Source organism: Bos indicus, chromosome 21 (genome assembly GCF_029378745.1).
Source record: "Bos indicus isolate NIAB-ARS_2022 breed Sahiwal x Tharparkar chromosome 21, NIAB-ARS_B.indTharparkar_mat_pri_1.0, whole genome shotgun sequence".
Lineage (NCBI taxonomy): Eukaryota > Metazoa > Chordata > Mammalia > Artiodactyla > Bovidae > Bos > Bos indicus.
In genome coordinates this window covers 16701228-16714771 of record NC_091780.1, presented here as the reverse complement: position 1 = coordinate 16714771, position 13544 = coordinate 16701228, and the positions used below count along the sequence as shown (strand labels likewise).

General features: G+C 47.6%; 1 protein-coding gene across 16 annotated transcripts in view; it reads right to left on the bottom strand.

The window, feature by feature from the left end:
* The window catches only part of AKAP13 (A-kinase anchoring protein 13), a 324597-nt gene that overhangs the window by 143275 nt on the left and 167778 nt on the right, over positions 1-13544 (bottom strand). For all 16 annotated transcript variants that reach the window (XM_070775967.1, XM_070775968.1, XM_070775971.1 and 13 more), the window contains 2 exons: positions 9018-9216; positions 3365-6377 (listed from right to left, as the gene is read on the bottom strand). In XM_070775967.1, the coding sequence (XP_070632068.1) occupies positions 3365-6377; positions 9018-9216 (3212 nt within the window). The remainder of the gene's footprint in view (positions 1-3364; positions 6378-9017; positions 9217-13544) is intronic.

Below are 13544 nucleotides of genomic sequence, written 5' to 3'. Positions count from 1 at the left end.
ACAGCCTTTGGGAAGAGTCTTTTAAAAACATACTACACACACTCATCCACCTAAAGTATCCTGAGTAAATTGGACTTTATCTTTTATTTCTTTCCAAACCAAAACACAATTACAAACCAGCAGGTCCTTTTCTTAAGAAAAAGTTCCTCATGTTTTCTTTAGACTGATGCTTAACAGACCATACGGTAGCGGTTTTGTTCCCTGACCACCATATGGCCAAGCTAATACAGGAAGGAAGTGATAGAATGATGCCTGAGACAAATTTAAGCTTTGACACTTTTTTTTTAAAGGGGACTCTGATGGCTGAACAGTCAAAATTCATCTTAATAATCCAAATACAACTATCATTTCGATTTCATCTTGAAAATCTTCTATGATTATTAATCTAGTGACACTACTACTCTGGCAGAGAAAAATGCTCCCTACAACAGAGGGCACAGAGGTTTCTTTCACCAAAGACTACATTATATAGTATAGTATATACTCAGTATATAATAATGAAGTATATTAAGACTATTCTAGGGCTGGGAGGTGGGAGAGAGGCTCAAGATGTAGGGGGCACATGTATACTCACAGTCGATTCAAATGGCAGAAACCAACATAATATTGCAATTATCCTCCAATTAAAAATAAATCTGAAAAATTATGGTAGTCTAATAGCACACTGTGACATGTATAAAGCTCTACTTTAGATTTAGGAAAGCTACATTACTATAAATGAATACTTGTGAGTCTCCTTTCTTTGCCCTTATTTTTAATTACATGATCTTACTAGCAATTAAAAAAAAAAAAAAGGCAAACGTTTTGTTGTCCGAAGAATGAAAATCTGTCTTCCATTTCATAATATGTGATTAAAGTTTAAAAAAAAAAATCTGACTAAGCAATCCCCTTAAATATTCCTTGATTAAAACATTTCTAAGTGAGTAAGACAAGGGTTTTTTTTTTTTTTTTGGAGGGGGTCGGGGGGCAGGTGTTGATTTTTATTTCATTTATTTGGAGATATGATTTCTCATAAATCCTTACTACCTGATGATAATATCCATCACCTGAAAATATGTATCTTGGCAAGCAGCACCCAGTCACAGCAGTAAACAGAGCTTACTGGGACTTGCAGGGTGCCGGCAGCCCCCACAGGACTGGCGGGGCTCCGTCATGCAATCCTAACTTCCCAAAGCACCGCAGGCAGTGCTGTTGATACGTACTGGGCCCCGACCTCTCGTTCAAATTGAAGGTATGTGATTCCCTCCTCTCGATTTCTATTTGGCTCTGCCGACGGCAGTATATAATAAAAACAGAGGCCAATGCTATGTGGGCCCTTCCAAACCAGCAGTTACACCGATGTCTGCCCACTTACAAAGCAGTAGGGTTAAATTCATAAGTGGAATGTAAACTTCCTAGAAAATACCCTTTGGTCTGAGATCACACTTGGGTGCTTTTTCTCTGGGGCAACACGACCAGGGACTTTCCCCAGTCCTGGCTATTTTCTGAAAAAAGCACCCCTTGCTTTATTACTGGCTACTTTTTCCTGTCCTTGGAGGCCATCAGCATGGAGCACACACACATGACTCCTCGAGGCATCAGAAGTACCTCTCTCACACACATCCACCCACTCCAAACCCACACTGTTAAAACTGGATTTCTGTCTCATTTCCCTTCCTACAGCCTTAAAATCTTAGATGCAATTCCATAGCATCCTTACTATATTTGTATACTACTAAAAATCAAAGTCTGAAACTCTTCTTGGTATCTGCCTTTTCTCATAAGGTACTCTGGACACAACCTTACTTAGTCTGTACTTACTTGGGTTAAATTCTGACTACTGAGCCGGAAAGAGAAATAATTCCAGCCCGTGTGGCCAAAGACGCAGCACCCAAATGAAAAGAACATAGCCGGGCATCAGCTTACAGCCACTCCCATTCTTCTGAAATGTCAACCTGCCAGGGCCCCCAAAATAGACCTGCTGTTGTGCCTTATTTAAAAAATTAGAGACCTTCTTATTTAAATCCTGAGACTGACAGTGATAGAAATTTATTCATGGCTAACAATCCAAGATATTAAGAAAACAAAAAGCCTGACGCCACCAAAACTACTACTATGGGTTTCTTAAATCCCTCAACTGGAAAAACAGATTATAAATGGTTAAAAACCCTTTATCAAGAGCAATGGCCACTGTGTTTAAAGGGCTTTTTCCAAAGCAACTTCTTGCCTTCTGTTCGTTCGTTTCTCTTCCTGCCCCACCCCCGCAACGCTTAACACACAGCTACAGTAAAGGGGTTTTTCAAAATTTAGAAGGAACTGCAAAAACAGTTGGATGATAAAAACAAAATAGGCTTCTTACCTATGAAAGTCTGGGGGTGAGCATGGAGATAGGTCCTCTATCTCTGGGAACAGGTGGTGGTCTCAAAGTGTGAACTCAACTGAACTTGAATGACGTCAAGAGTCAAAACTCAGTCCGACTTCAGTTTAAGCCTCAGCCTCAACCCCCAATAAGAAGTTCTATGCGGCTGGTCTCTTTCCACCGAGCACCAGTGGCTTCTCTTTGCTCTCTCTGGACATGGTCACCCACAGAGGGAACGGGGCTGCTGCCGTGTGAGCAATCTGCTCGCTGCAGCTGCTTCCCCGAGATAAGCAGACACAACGTCTGCCCTGTGACAGCAGCGCGGCAGACCAGGCTCGGGCGGAAATCCTGTGTCCGAGGCCCTGCGCGGCGCGGGGTCCCCGGTTCCCAGACGGCTGGCTGCCCAAGAGCCACCGGCAATGGAACAGGAGGCCTGCTCCTCGGGCAGGAAGAGTAGGGCGTTCCCGTCCCCCCAGCCTCCACCAATGACCTGATGCCACCATGTGGGATGCTGGGCCATCGGCGTAGAAAGATACTGCCAGCTGTTCTGAAACCACCCTGACTCTAAATGTGCTCAGGACACGGACCAGGATGGTGGGCAAAGAAAGGGACTTTCAGGTTTGTAAATAAAACACACTTTGTCGGCACTGTGTATCACAGTTCTCGAGAAAAAGGACTAAGACACATGACTCAAAACATCTGCTCCACCCCTTTATCATTTTGGAGCACCTGGGATCGCAGTACTGTTTTCCAGGTTAGGAAACTTGCAGCTGCTTCGGTGGGACGGACAGAGCATTTGTAGGTTCTGAGCTATCAAGCCAGGGCTCTGGAATACAGGAAGCAAAATCTGTCCCAGTCTGACATGACGTGTCTCTCTGGATGGTGTTGATTGGTAGCCTGGCAACCGACCCAGTGAACACACGGCCTCTAAACAGCAGTGACACTTGTATTTTTACCAGCACACCCCAGAGACTCTGAAGGGAATCTATCCCTCACACGGTTGCTTGTGTACTCTGTGTGGCTTACCTGTCTCTGGTGCAGGTCCTTGGACAGGCACAATAATCTCTGGCTCCTCGCTTCCAGCAAAGCACTGCTCAAGGCTCCCAGAGGCTTCTCTGCCACCACTGTCCACCGGCGGGGTCTCTGCAGGCTGCAGGGAGCTCGTCTCCCCAGCGGAAGCATGTGCTGTGGGCTCCGTCCCTGGGCCTGCCTTGGGAGGCCTGGGTGGTGACCCGTGCCCGAGAGCCCCCTCTGTCATCAGTGCTCCGGAGGCCTTGACTTGCTCTATGACGGAATCCACGATGCGGATGGCAGCCTCCTCGATGGAGTTGGCACCCTCGGGCCGATGCAGGGCTTTGGTGGAGACAGCGCAAGGCAGAGCGGGGGCACCCCTTGGCTCACCCGAGGGCCCCATCTCTGGGGGGCGCTCTCCGCCCGCAGCCTGCGGCGGGTCATGATGCGCCTTACTGTCCCCCTGGGCCTCCTGCAGGCCAACAGAGCCACAGTCTGCTCCCTCCAGCTTCTTCTCCCCACCCGGAGGCGCCACCAGCTCCAGGGGCGCGATGCCCTGGGGGTCAGTCATGCCTGCGGCTGCTGAAGCTCCAGGCAAACCCAGGATCATATTCTCCTCCTGGCAGGACGAGGTGTCTGGGGCGTTGTGAGATATATCCTTTGTCCCGGCCCCAAGGGCTTCTTGTAGACCACGGACCCGGGCACCGTCCAGCGCTGCATCTCCACTCACCTCACACCCGGCACTCTTCCCTGGGCACGGGGTGTTTTCCACCTCAACATCCAGAGCCGAAGAAGCTGGACTGCAGTTCTGCGCCTCGGGCCCACCTGCTAACAGACTTGGCGGTGGAGCTGAGCTGCTCGGCTCTGCACCTGGGGCGTCCTGGCTGGAGTATGCAGCCAGACCGGCTCCTGGTGGCACCAGGCTCTGTGCAGCCCCACCTCCCGTCGGCCGGGAGGCTGCTGGGGCCACTTCCTTGTTGGGTTTAGCTTCTGCATGAAGACGGGCCAAGGGTGTGCCCAGGGAGTTGCTGGGCTGCGGCACTCTGTCCTCTGCCCCGGCCGTTGCGCCAGGCTCTTCGGGGACCCCCGGCGCCTCTGGCACAGGAGGCGGTGGTCTGCGTTCTTCCTGCGATGCTCCAGAGCAGAGAGCGCCATCCTCAGTGGTGGGACAGGTCCTGGCTTTACCCTCGCCTCCTGGGCCCTCAGGAACCACCTGAGTTTTTCCTCCTTCAGTCGCAGTGGCCTGACCCCCAGGAAGCAGGGCAGAGGCAGTGGCCCCCTCAACGGCCGGGGCTTCGGGGGCCACTGTGGGGGAGGGGAACTCCTGCTCCCCAGCGAGTCCTCCGGGACCAGTGTTCCCCATGCCAGGCGGGGGGTCTAGGGTCGCAGGGGGTGGGCCCAGGCCCGTTGTGCCGCCTTCTGGAGGCTGCTCCTCCGGACGTCTTGTGTCTCCGTCAGGCCCATCTCCACCACCTGTGTGTGGTTGGAGGGCTGCTCTTCCCTTTTCACTCTGGGAGGGGACAAGCGAGAGTGCGTCATCTTTGGTTACTGATTCACTGCCTGCCAGAGAGACAGTCCCGCCTGGTGTCACAGCCAGGCATGATGCCCCTTCTTTCTCAGCCGCGGGGGGAGCGGCCTGTGGGTGTGGAACCACCTCAGCCGGATCTGCTGACGATGTCTCCGCTTTCAGATCTTCTCCTTGGCTTTCTTTATCTGAAACTTGGAGAGGAGAAGCATCCACACGTTCTGGGGTGTCTAGGGTGCTCTGGGTGGAGCTGGCCTGTGGGCTGCTCGGGCAGCTGGCAGGGGGCAGGGGCCGTGTGCCAAGCTGTCCTGTGGTTGTGCTCTCAGGCTGGGGGGCTGTGTCGTCACAATGTTCTGCAAGCGACACCCCACCAGACGTCCCTGTGCTTGGCTGACACCCAGGGGCTGTGCCAAGTTTATCACCCCCAGCTGCGGAGCAGATGGGTGACTCGCTGTCTTGGCTGTGAACACCAGATGACTCCGCTTCTGATTTCGGGGTAGGTGTCACATCTTTGTGCAGCCCAGGCAAGGTTAAATCAAAGGGTGACCCTGATGCACACATGCTGGCTAAGGGAGTGTTGGGTCGGAGCCCTTCTGAAACCTCGTCGCCTGCAGCAGCTGGAATTAACTGAGGGTTCTGGGCTCCTGGAGTGTGAGCTCTCTCTGTATAGCTTTTAGAAGTTTCGGTTTCTGCAGTTTGGTCAGTGGCAGCTTTGCCATTACTAACTCCAAGGATCAACTCTGCAGGTTTGTTAGCCTTCAGGGAACGGGGGGTCCAGACGCGGTCTAGAATGCTGGCTCCATACACAGGCTCGTCTGTGACTTTTCCGTCAGAGTCTCCAGCAGTGCTGATACCGGAGTCCTCAAATTGTTTCTTCATTCTCTCTTCCACTTCAAGCATGCTCCCCACGATGGCAGCAATGGGGTGCATGAGACCATGTTCCCTTTCTCCCGTAGCCTGGGGGGCGCTGGCACCTGCTGGTGAAGCAACCACCAGCCTGCCTCCAGAGCAGGCCTGGGCCACGCCCCACTGCAGGACGCTGCCTGGGGGCCCCAGGTCGGTGGCCACTGCCGAAGACGTAGTTTCTTCATCTCTGACTCCACAGGACAGAAGGCCTTCTGGGTCCTCTCCTCTGCCATCAGGCACGCTCTGAATGCAGCTGTCAGGAGCAGATGCCGCCCCAGGGTCTGTGATAGGTGCTGGCCCCACCTCACCTCCTGTTCTCTCCACGCCTGTGCTCTTCTTCCTGCAGGAAGGGTCTGTATCCTCCTCCTTGGCCGCACCTGACAAATCACAGGAGCTCTCAGTCTGCCCCATGGAGCTCCCCCGGCAGTGCTGACAGCTCTCAGCAGCTTCAGGAGAGGCAAGCTGCTGGCTGGCTGTGCGCTCGGACTCTCGGGGAAGAAAGTGACCATCTGCATCCTGGTCACGGGGGGCACTTGAAGGCTCCTGTGCTGTCACCGCTGAGGGCATGAGACTGTCCATCTGCTTAAGGTTTGTTTTCTAGGAGGAAATAGAAGATGTTTTTTTTTTAAAAAATTGACCATGAGAAAAAGATGTCACTGACATGGGAGACAAGTCACTAGCATTCTAGCCCTTCTAAAGTCACAGGATGAGCCAACCTAATAAATGCCAATAAACGCTCCCTCGGCTCTGACCTCAGTTTCCTCTGATAGCTGCATAACTGCCAGAATGATAAAGATGCCAAGAAAATACAATATGGCTATTTTCTACATTATTGACTTATTTTAGAAAGCAGATTAAAACTGAGCCTCAAAAAATCTTATTTTAAAAAAGCACAGAACTGATCTTCAAATGAGCAGCTGAAAAAGCTACCTTTTATAGGGCCTTTAGAGGGGCAGAGGAAGCTTCCTTCCTGCCTTGTATATACAAGTAAAAACAAATCCTGACCAGTCTGGTAAACTCTCTCTTCAATCACAAGGAACAGACAGATGCTCCCATGCCCTGAATTCTTACCTAGGAGTTACACAGCATCCTTCAATCTCCAAAACAGGCTCTGTTCAATCTAGGGTAACTATTTTAGTTATGGGGCTATAATAATTTCAAAAGAGTAGCATGATTCAATTCTTTCTTTCACTTTCTGATAAAGAGTTCCTCTGTTCCTCTACTACTGAATATTAAACAAATAACATATCAAACGAGCAATAGGGAATTTTTCATTATTCTCAGATGGCACTGTGCTTTGAGAATATTTTATAGGTCATCTCAAAAATAGGTCTTTGCAACTTGAGAAACAGATGCGACAAACTATGTGGGAATGGTTAGAACAATCGTGGCTAATAACCTGATACGGATCGCTATGCTGTCATATATTCCAAACGTTAACAGTGAAGACTACAGTGAAATCTGAAAAAGATATTTATAATGTTTTGGAAAATAAATAAAAGTTAATCTAAAGTTAAAATTATGTAAAAGCCACAAGCACATGTTAGACAAAGCTTAGGAAAAAAATGGAGAGAAACAAAATACGTCTGATCGTTAGAGTGGGTTTACCTCTGTATCTAAGTTTCAGGAACCCTTAGAATGACACTGTTTTTTGAGTTACATGGTTTTTTTTCCTTATTTATTTTTCGGCTGCACTGCACATCCTGATCACAGACTGAAGCCGGGCCACAGCCGAGAAAGCCTGAAATCCTGACCACTAAGCCACGAGGGAGCTCCCAGAACTATTTTTTGAAATGCCTGGTTCGCTCTTCACTCGTCATTCGCTCTGTTAGGATAATCTCTCGCACACACCGTGTGCCGCCGTCTCACTCCTCCGCCCACTCGGGCCCTGTGCCTCCAGTCCTCGATCATCACCTGCTCCTGTCTGCGCGCTGGGTCTCATGTGAAAGTTCACATGTGGAGGTGTAAAACCCGTCAAGCTCACTCAGGTCCTTCTAATAAGACAGTACGAGAAAAACAGATTTGCACTGAACTCTGCCATGCTACGCTTCTTTAAGAGAACTCAAAATCGCTTGCTTCCTTCCTCCTGAGATGGTGACCAACTCCAAGGAATTCTGAAAATGGGTCATGGAATTTAACAAAGGGCGAACATGACAGAATGGGGATCTGGAGAAAAAAGTGGTATGGCCTGAGAAATTTTAGATGCTCCTAACACATGTATCTTCTCATAGCTCTAATTTCTCATGGTTTCCAGGAAACTATTTCCACATCTTGCGGGTAGCTGTGGCATCTGCAATCTGCTGTCTCTGAATGGACTACCATTCACCCAGTAGAAGAGCTCTACAGAAAACCTGAGTTTTCAGCCACCTCCAGAGAGGAAAATAAACTGACACCTGGTTTGGAATAAACACAACCCAGAGAGGCAGAGGCGAGTGCGTCTGCAACCCTGCCATGAAGTGTCCTGGCCCGCCCATCTCTGAAATAAGGTCTGCTCCCAGAGAAGCTGACCCCAGGTGACCTTAAATGAAATTACTGCCAAGAGTTTTCCAAATCAAATCAACTCTGAAATAAAATGGGTGGAAAAATTATCTAAACTTAGCCTTTTAGATGTTACGGCCAAGAGAGATGTATCCACATGACGTGTATATTATCCATAATAAATGCCACCAGGGAGTCTGTAATGTTTTTATGTCTGGCAACAACTTTATCTTGAAGGCTTGAGTGGATTATAAAAATCTTTATTTTTTTTAGTGATCTTTTTACTGCACAACTATCAATTTAAATATAGCAGCATGGTCATCACTCATTGAAAGAGTTGAGGGAAGACTGCTCCTAAGTAAATTTGGTTCCTGTTCTTTAGCAACAATCTCAGAAACAGTTCAGCTCATTTTGTTTTATAAAGTTAAACCAACAAATTCACAGTGTTAAACAAATTTCCTTTTAAGCCAGAAAATTTTAGCTCTAGTTGTTGCACAGTTCTCTGTCGGCAATGTGTATGTGTATCTTTCATTATTTTAAAAGCCTGGCAAAAACCAATGAAGAAGTTTCCCAGTCTCCTCTTGTACTTCCCCAGTGCTAAGTTCTATCGCTATAAATGCTGACTTCGAATGCAGCTAAAACTGCTCTACAGGTTTCACAATCTCTGAGGGAAGCACGGCTATGTTCTAATTATGGCAAAGCTCACTGGGGGAAGGGGTGAGGGTACCAAAGACTGAAAATGGAAATTTTCTTCCTTACCATTAGCTGCTGTTGGATGTTCATAAGTTTAAAAATATGTCCAGTGCAACTGTCTCCAGGAAGTGGGGGCTCCTGGTGTGGTTCAGACTCGGAGGTTAGCATATAGACATCCAGCTCTCGGTGATGCCTCACAGAACAGTCTCCGTAAGGGATTTCGTAGGACAAACTGCTCCAGGAGTCTGGTTCTCCAGCATCCTCCCTGGAAAGAAGCAAACACTGGTTAAGGTATACATGCATGTGTGTGCTCAGTCGCTCAGTTGTGTCTGAGTCTTTGCGACCCCACAGACTACCGCCTGCCAGGCTCCTCTGTCCATGGAGCTCACCAGGCAAGAATACTGGAGTGGGTTGCCCTTTTCTTCTCCAGGGGATCTTCTTGACCCAGGGATTGAACTCACATCTCTTAGGTCTTCTGCATTGGCAGGCGAGTTCTTCCCTATTAGCACCACATGGGAAATTCCAATACATATGTATATTCTCTATGTAATACATGCAAATACACTGTAATATATATATTAATATATAAAAACATACTAATATAATATACATATATAGTCAGCCTCTCAGGGATAGGTTAAATTCTCTCTTATGCAAAATTTCTAACCTCATTGCTCTTTGAGGCTCTGCTCCAGAAAGCTGGTTTGCACAGTCCCAAGTAATTGAAACATAACTTCACAAGAAGTCACACATGGGCTAAACGGCAACTGCAGGATTCCTTCCTAAGGACGTTCTTTGATCAAGATAAAGAGAAGACTGGGATTCTGAAAGAGTTAATATTATGCTCACAAACAAACAATGAGGAAATGTAAGAATGGTTTTCCTCTGGTTTTCAAAAAAAGAAAGAAAAAAAAAAAAAAGCAAGTTTTCCTAAGCCTTTGTCTTAAAATGGGTTACAGTACATGCTAATTGTGGTCAATTTTACTGAGAAGGGAAGAAATTAATTGCTCCAATCTATGCAAGGTCAGTCCAATTTTTGTTAAAAACAAGTGGAGGCTGTATCCTCAAAATTCGCAAAGTCAAAACTATGTACAGAAAAATACTATAACGTCTTATCATACTATACTTGTCAATATAATTATCAAATCCTATTTTGAATAAAGCACTTGGTCCCAATAACACAAATTATAACTTTTTAAATTTAAAAGATGACCAACTCAGCTCAATTCACATCATTGCAGATACACCTCAATATTCAAATAAAGCTGAAAAAGGCATGGGTAAGAAAAAAAAGCATTTCTGGGACAGATCTCAAAACATGAAATCTCTTTACATGGTTCTAATAAACCAGTATGTTGACAAAGTGTCCCAGAGATTCTGGAAGAAGGCAGAAAGTGGTGTTGGGGATCACTATCATGTTTTAAAAAGGAAGAAACGAACGAATTAAGACATAACAGACATGTCACCTACTGACAAATATGAGAGGGAAACATTACTTCAACTGTCAATCCAGTGTTTCGTCCACTAAATCGTACAATTCACCAGGAAATACATGGAATTTGGAAACTAAAAATATGTTATAGTAGAAAATCTTTAACAAACTGGAGAGCCAGATACTGGCTGAAGGTGACAATTAAAGCGGTTTCAGAAGAAAACTATTACAATTTCCATACTCAAGCAAGACTCCCAACGGTTGCTTAATATATGCCATGCTAAATATCTTACTTATTTACCAAGTAAGACTGCTAGTCACTCAGTCATGTCCAACTCTTTGAGACTCCAAGGATTGTAGCCCACAAGGCTCCTCTGTCCGTGGGATTTTCCAGGTAATAATACTGAGGTGGGTTGCCATGCCCTTCTCCAGGGGAATCTTCCCGACCCAGGGATTGAACCTGTGTCTCTTATGTCTCCTGTAACGGCAAGCAGGTTCTTTACCACTGTGCCACCTAGGCTGAGGTGACACTGTCACTAGCTCTGCTTAATTCAGACATGACTGGCCTATCTGCTTACTCAGATTACCACATACAACCTTGCTCTGATCAGGAAAAAAAATTCTTTGAAAACACAACTTAACTTATACAGTACCATACGGTGTGAATCAAATACACACCCAGCCAAGAGGGGGCTGCTGGCCAAGGCAGAGGCAATTAAACAGCGACACAGTCCACTCCTGGCAAAACGGACCATGTCACTATTTCTACCAACCATGTCACTATTAATTCTCAAACTACTTCTTCTGTCGTAAGGAAACCTTGGGAAACTCCCTGCTGGAACCACAGTCTGCTTACCTCCTACCTTTCCCATTCTCTCCTGCTGGAGGAATGCGCACCTGCCGCCACAGCGCTAACCCTACATCCCCCAGTTCATCAGCCACGTGGACAGCTGTTGTTTTCGAGCCCGCCTGGAAACCAAGTACGAGTTAGTGCAATTATCCTCCCACTGGCTTCCATGAATATGTGCTGCTGTGGACACTCTTCAAACCCACCTTGCCTGTCCGTCAGGGTAAACCCCACCACTTGGCAAGTATTTACGTGCCAGCATTCTTTGTGCCGGTCAACCGACCCCAAATCCTTGTCCTGCCTGTGGGAGTTTGTGGACTTAGCAAGGGAGATAAGAGCAATCAGGATAAAACACCCAGTGTTCTAGAGATAGCAGGGGTGGTGGAAAAAATGAAGCAGAGATGGGGTTTGCAGTTTTAAATGTGGTGGGTCAGGGAGAAACTCAGTGAAGTGACCCTGAGGCCAACACATTTTCTGCTCTGCATTCAGCACTGTATAAAGCCTTTACTGGATCCACAAATAAAATCCAGCAAGGCTCCAAGAAAGTGCGCTACAACATTAAGGACAATTGTTACTGAGAACTGGATACAACCTAACCAAGCCAGTAACTAGAGGGCTATCTGATTAAAGAAAATATCTACACAGTATTACCTGTGTGCGTGGTCTTATAAGGGAAAGCCACTCAGTTGCATCTGACTCTTTGCAACCCCACAGACTGTAGCCCATCGGGCTCCTCTGTCCATGGAATTTTCCAGGCAAGAATACTTGGGTAGCCATTTCCTACTTCAGGAGATCTTTCCAACCCAGGGATCAAACCCGTGACTCCTGAGTCTCTCCTGCATTGGCAGGTGGATTCTTTGTACCACTGAGCCACTAGGGAAGCCCTACAGACTATTCTGTAGCCATTAACTATAATTCAAATAACAGTTCAGTAACATTGAAATCTATATTCAGCAAAATAAAAAAGGCAAAAAGCATTGAGTATAAACAGTAAAGTGCACAAATTAAAACAGTATTACAGTGGTTGGGTTATAGGTTTATTTCTTCTCTGGGATTTTTGCTTTACTTTTTCTTTCTTTTTTATTTTTGGCCGTGCTGGGTTTTTGTTGCTTTTGCATGGGTTTCCTGTACTTGTGGTGCACAGGTTTCTCACGGTGGTGGCGTCTCCTGTTGCAGAGCACGGGCTCTAGGCACAAAAACGACTTCAGTAGTCAGGGCTCCCGGGCTCCAGAGTGCAGGATCAGAAGCTATGGCATGCAGGCTTAGTTGCTCTGTGGCCTGTGGGATCTTCCCAGACTAAGAATGGAACTTGTGCCTCCTGCACTGGCATGTGGATTCTTATCCAATGAGTCACCAGGGAAGTCCTCTTCTCTAGGATTTTAATGTCTTAAGTAATTTTTAAAGTCCCTATTCAGCCAGGCCTCACTGCTGCTCTGGATCGCTTTACTCATGTGTGTTAATCCATCCCCACAGGGGTTACCAAAACGTTGTGTGATTCCCTCAAAGACCCAACATTAACCTCATCTACTCCATCCTCAGGTGATCTTTTCTCTGTTCAGAGTGAGCAGCTCATGGCCGTGAACTAACATGACTAAGTCCACCCTTGCCCAACATCAGACACGTCTGCGCGGCTCCTCTAACTCCAGGGCACCTCTCCGAACGGTATGTTTGCCCTGGTCCCCTACCAACTGCCCTCTGGTAACCAATTCAGGCATCGCGCCCTGGATGCCTGTAGCTTCCCACCTGTTTCTGGAGCGGTTCCTTCCCCATCTGCCTACAAGCACCATGAACACCCCAGCAGACAACGGAGCGGAGGCGAGAAAGGGCAAAGTGTGTGCCAGCAGCAGTCTCACTCCAACCTGCACCAGCCCAGGGGGCATCTGACACCATCTGCAGGTGCTTTTCACTGCCACACGTCGGGGAGCGGCGGTTGTCCCCCAAGGCACAGGACCACGCCCTACGGTACAACACAGTCATCAGGCCCCAAACTACCAGTAATGCTGGCATTGAGAATCTCTGCTGTAACCCCTCTAATCTGCATACAACACCCCACCCCCAACCCCTTCCCTTCTGCCTCCCCACTGGCCGTTAAAACAATTAATTAAAGGCTTTGCCATTTGGAGCCTTCTCTCTCCCTTGGCTGCTTGCCTGGTGGCACAGGGGTAAAGAATCCACCTGCCAAGTGCAGAAGATGCTGGTTCGATCCTTGAGCTGGGAAGATCCACTGGAGGAGGAAGTGGCAACCCACTCCAGTATTCCTGCCTGGAAAATTCCGTGGGCAGAGAAGCCTGGTGGGCCACAGTCCGCTGCTGCT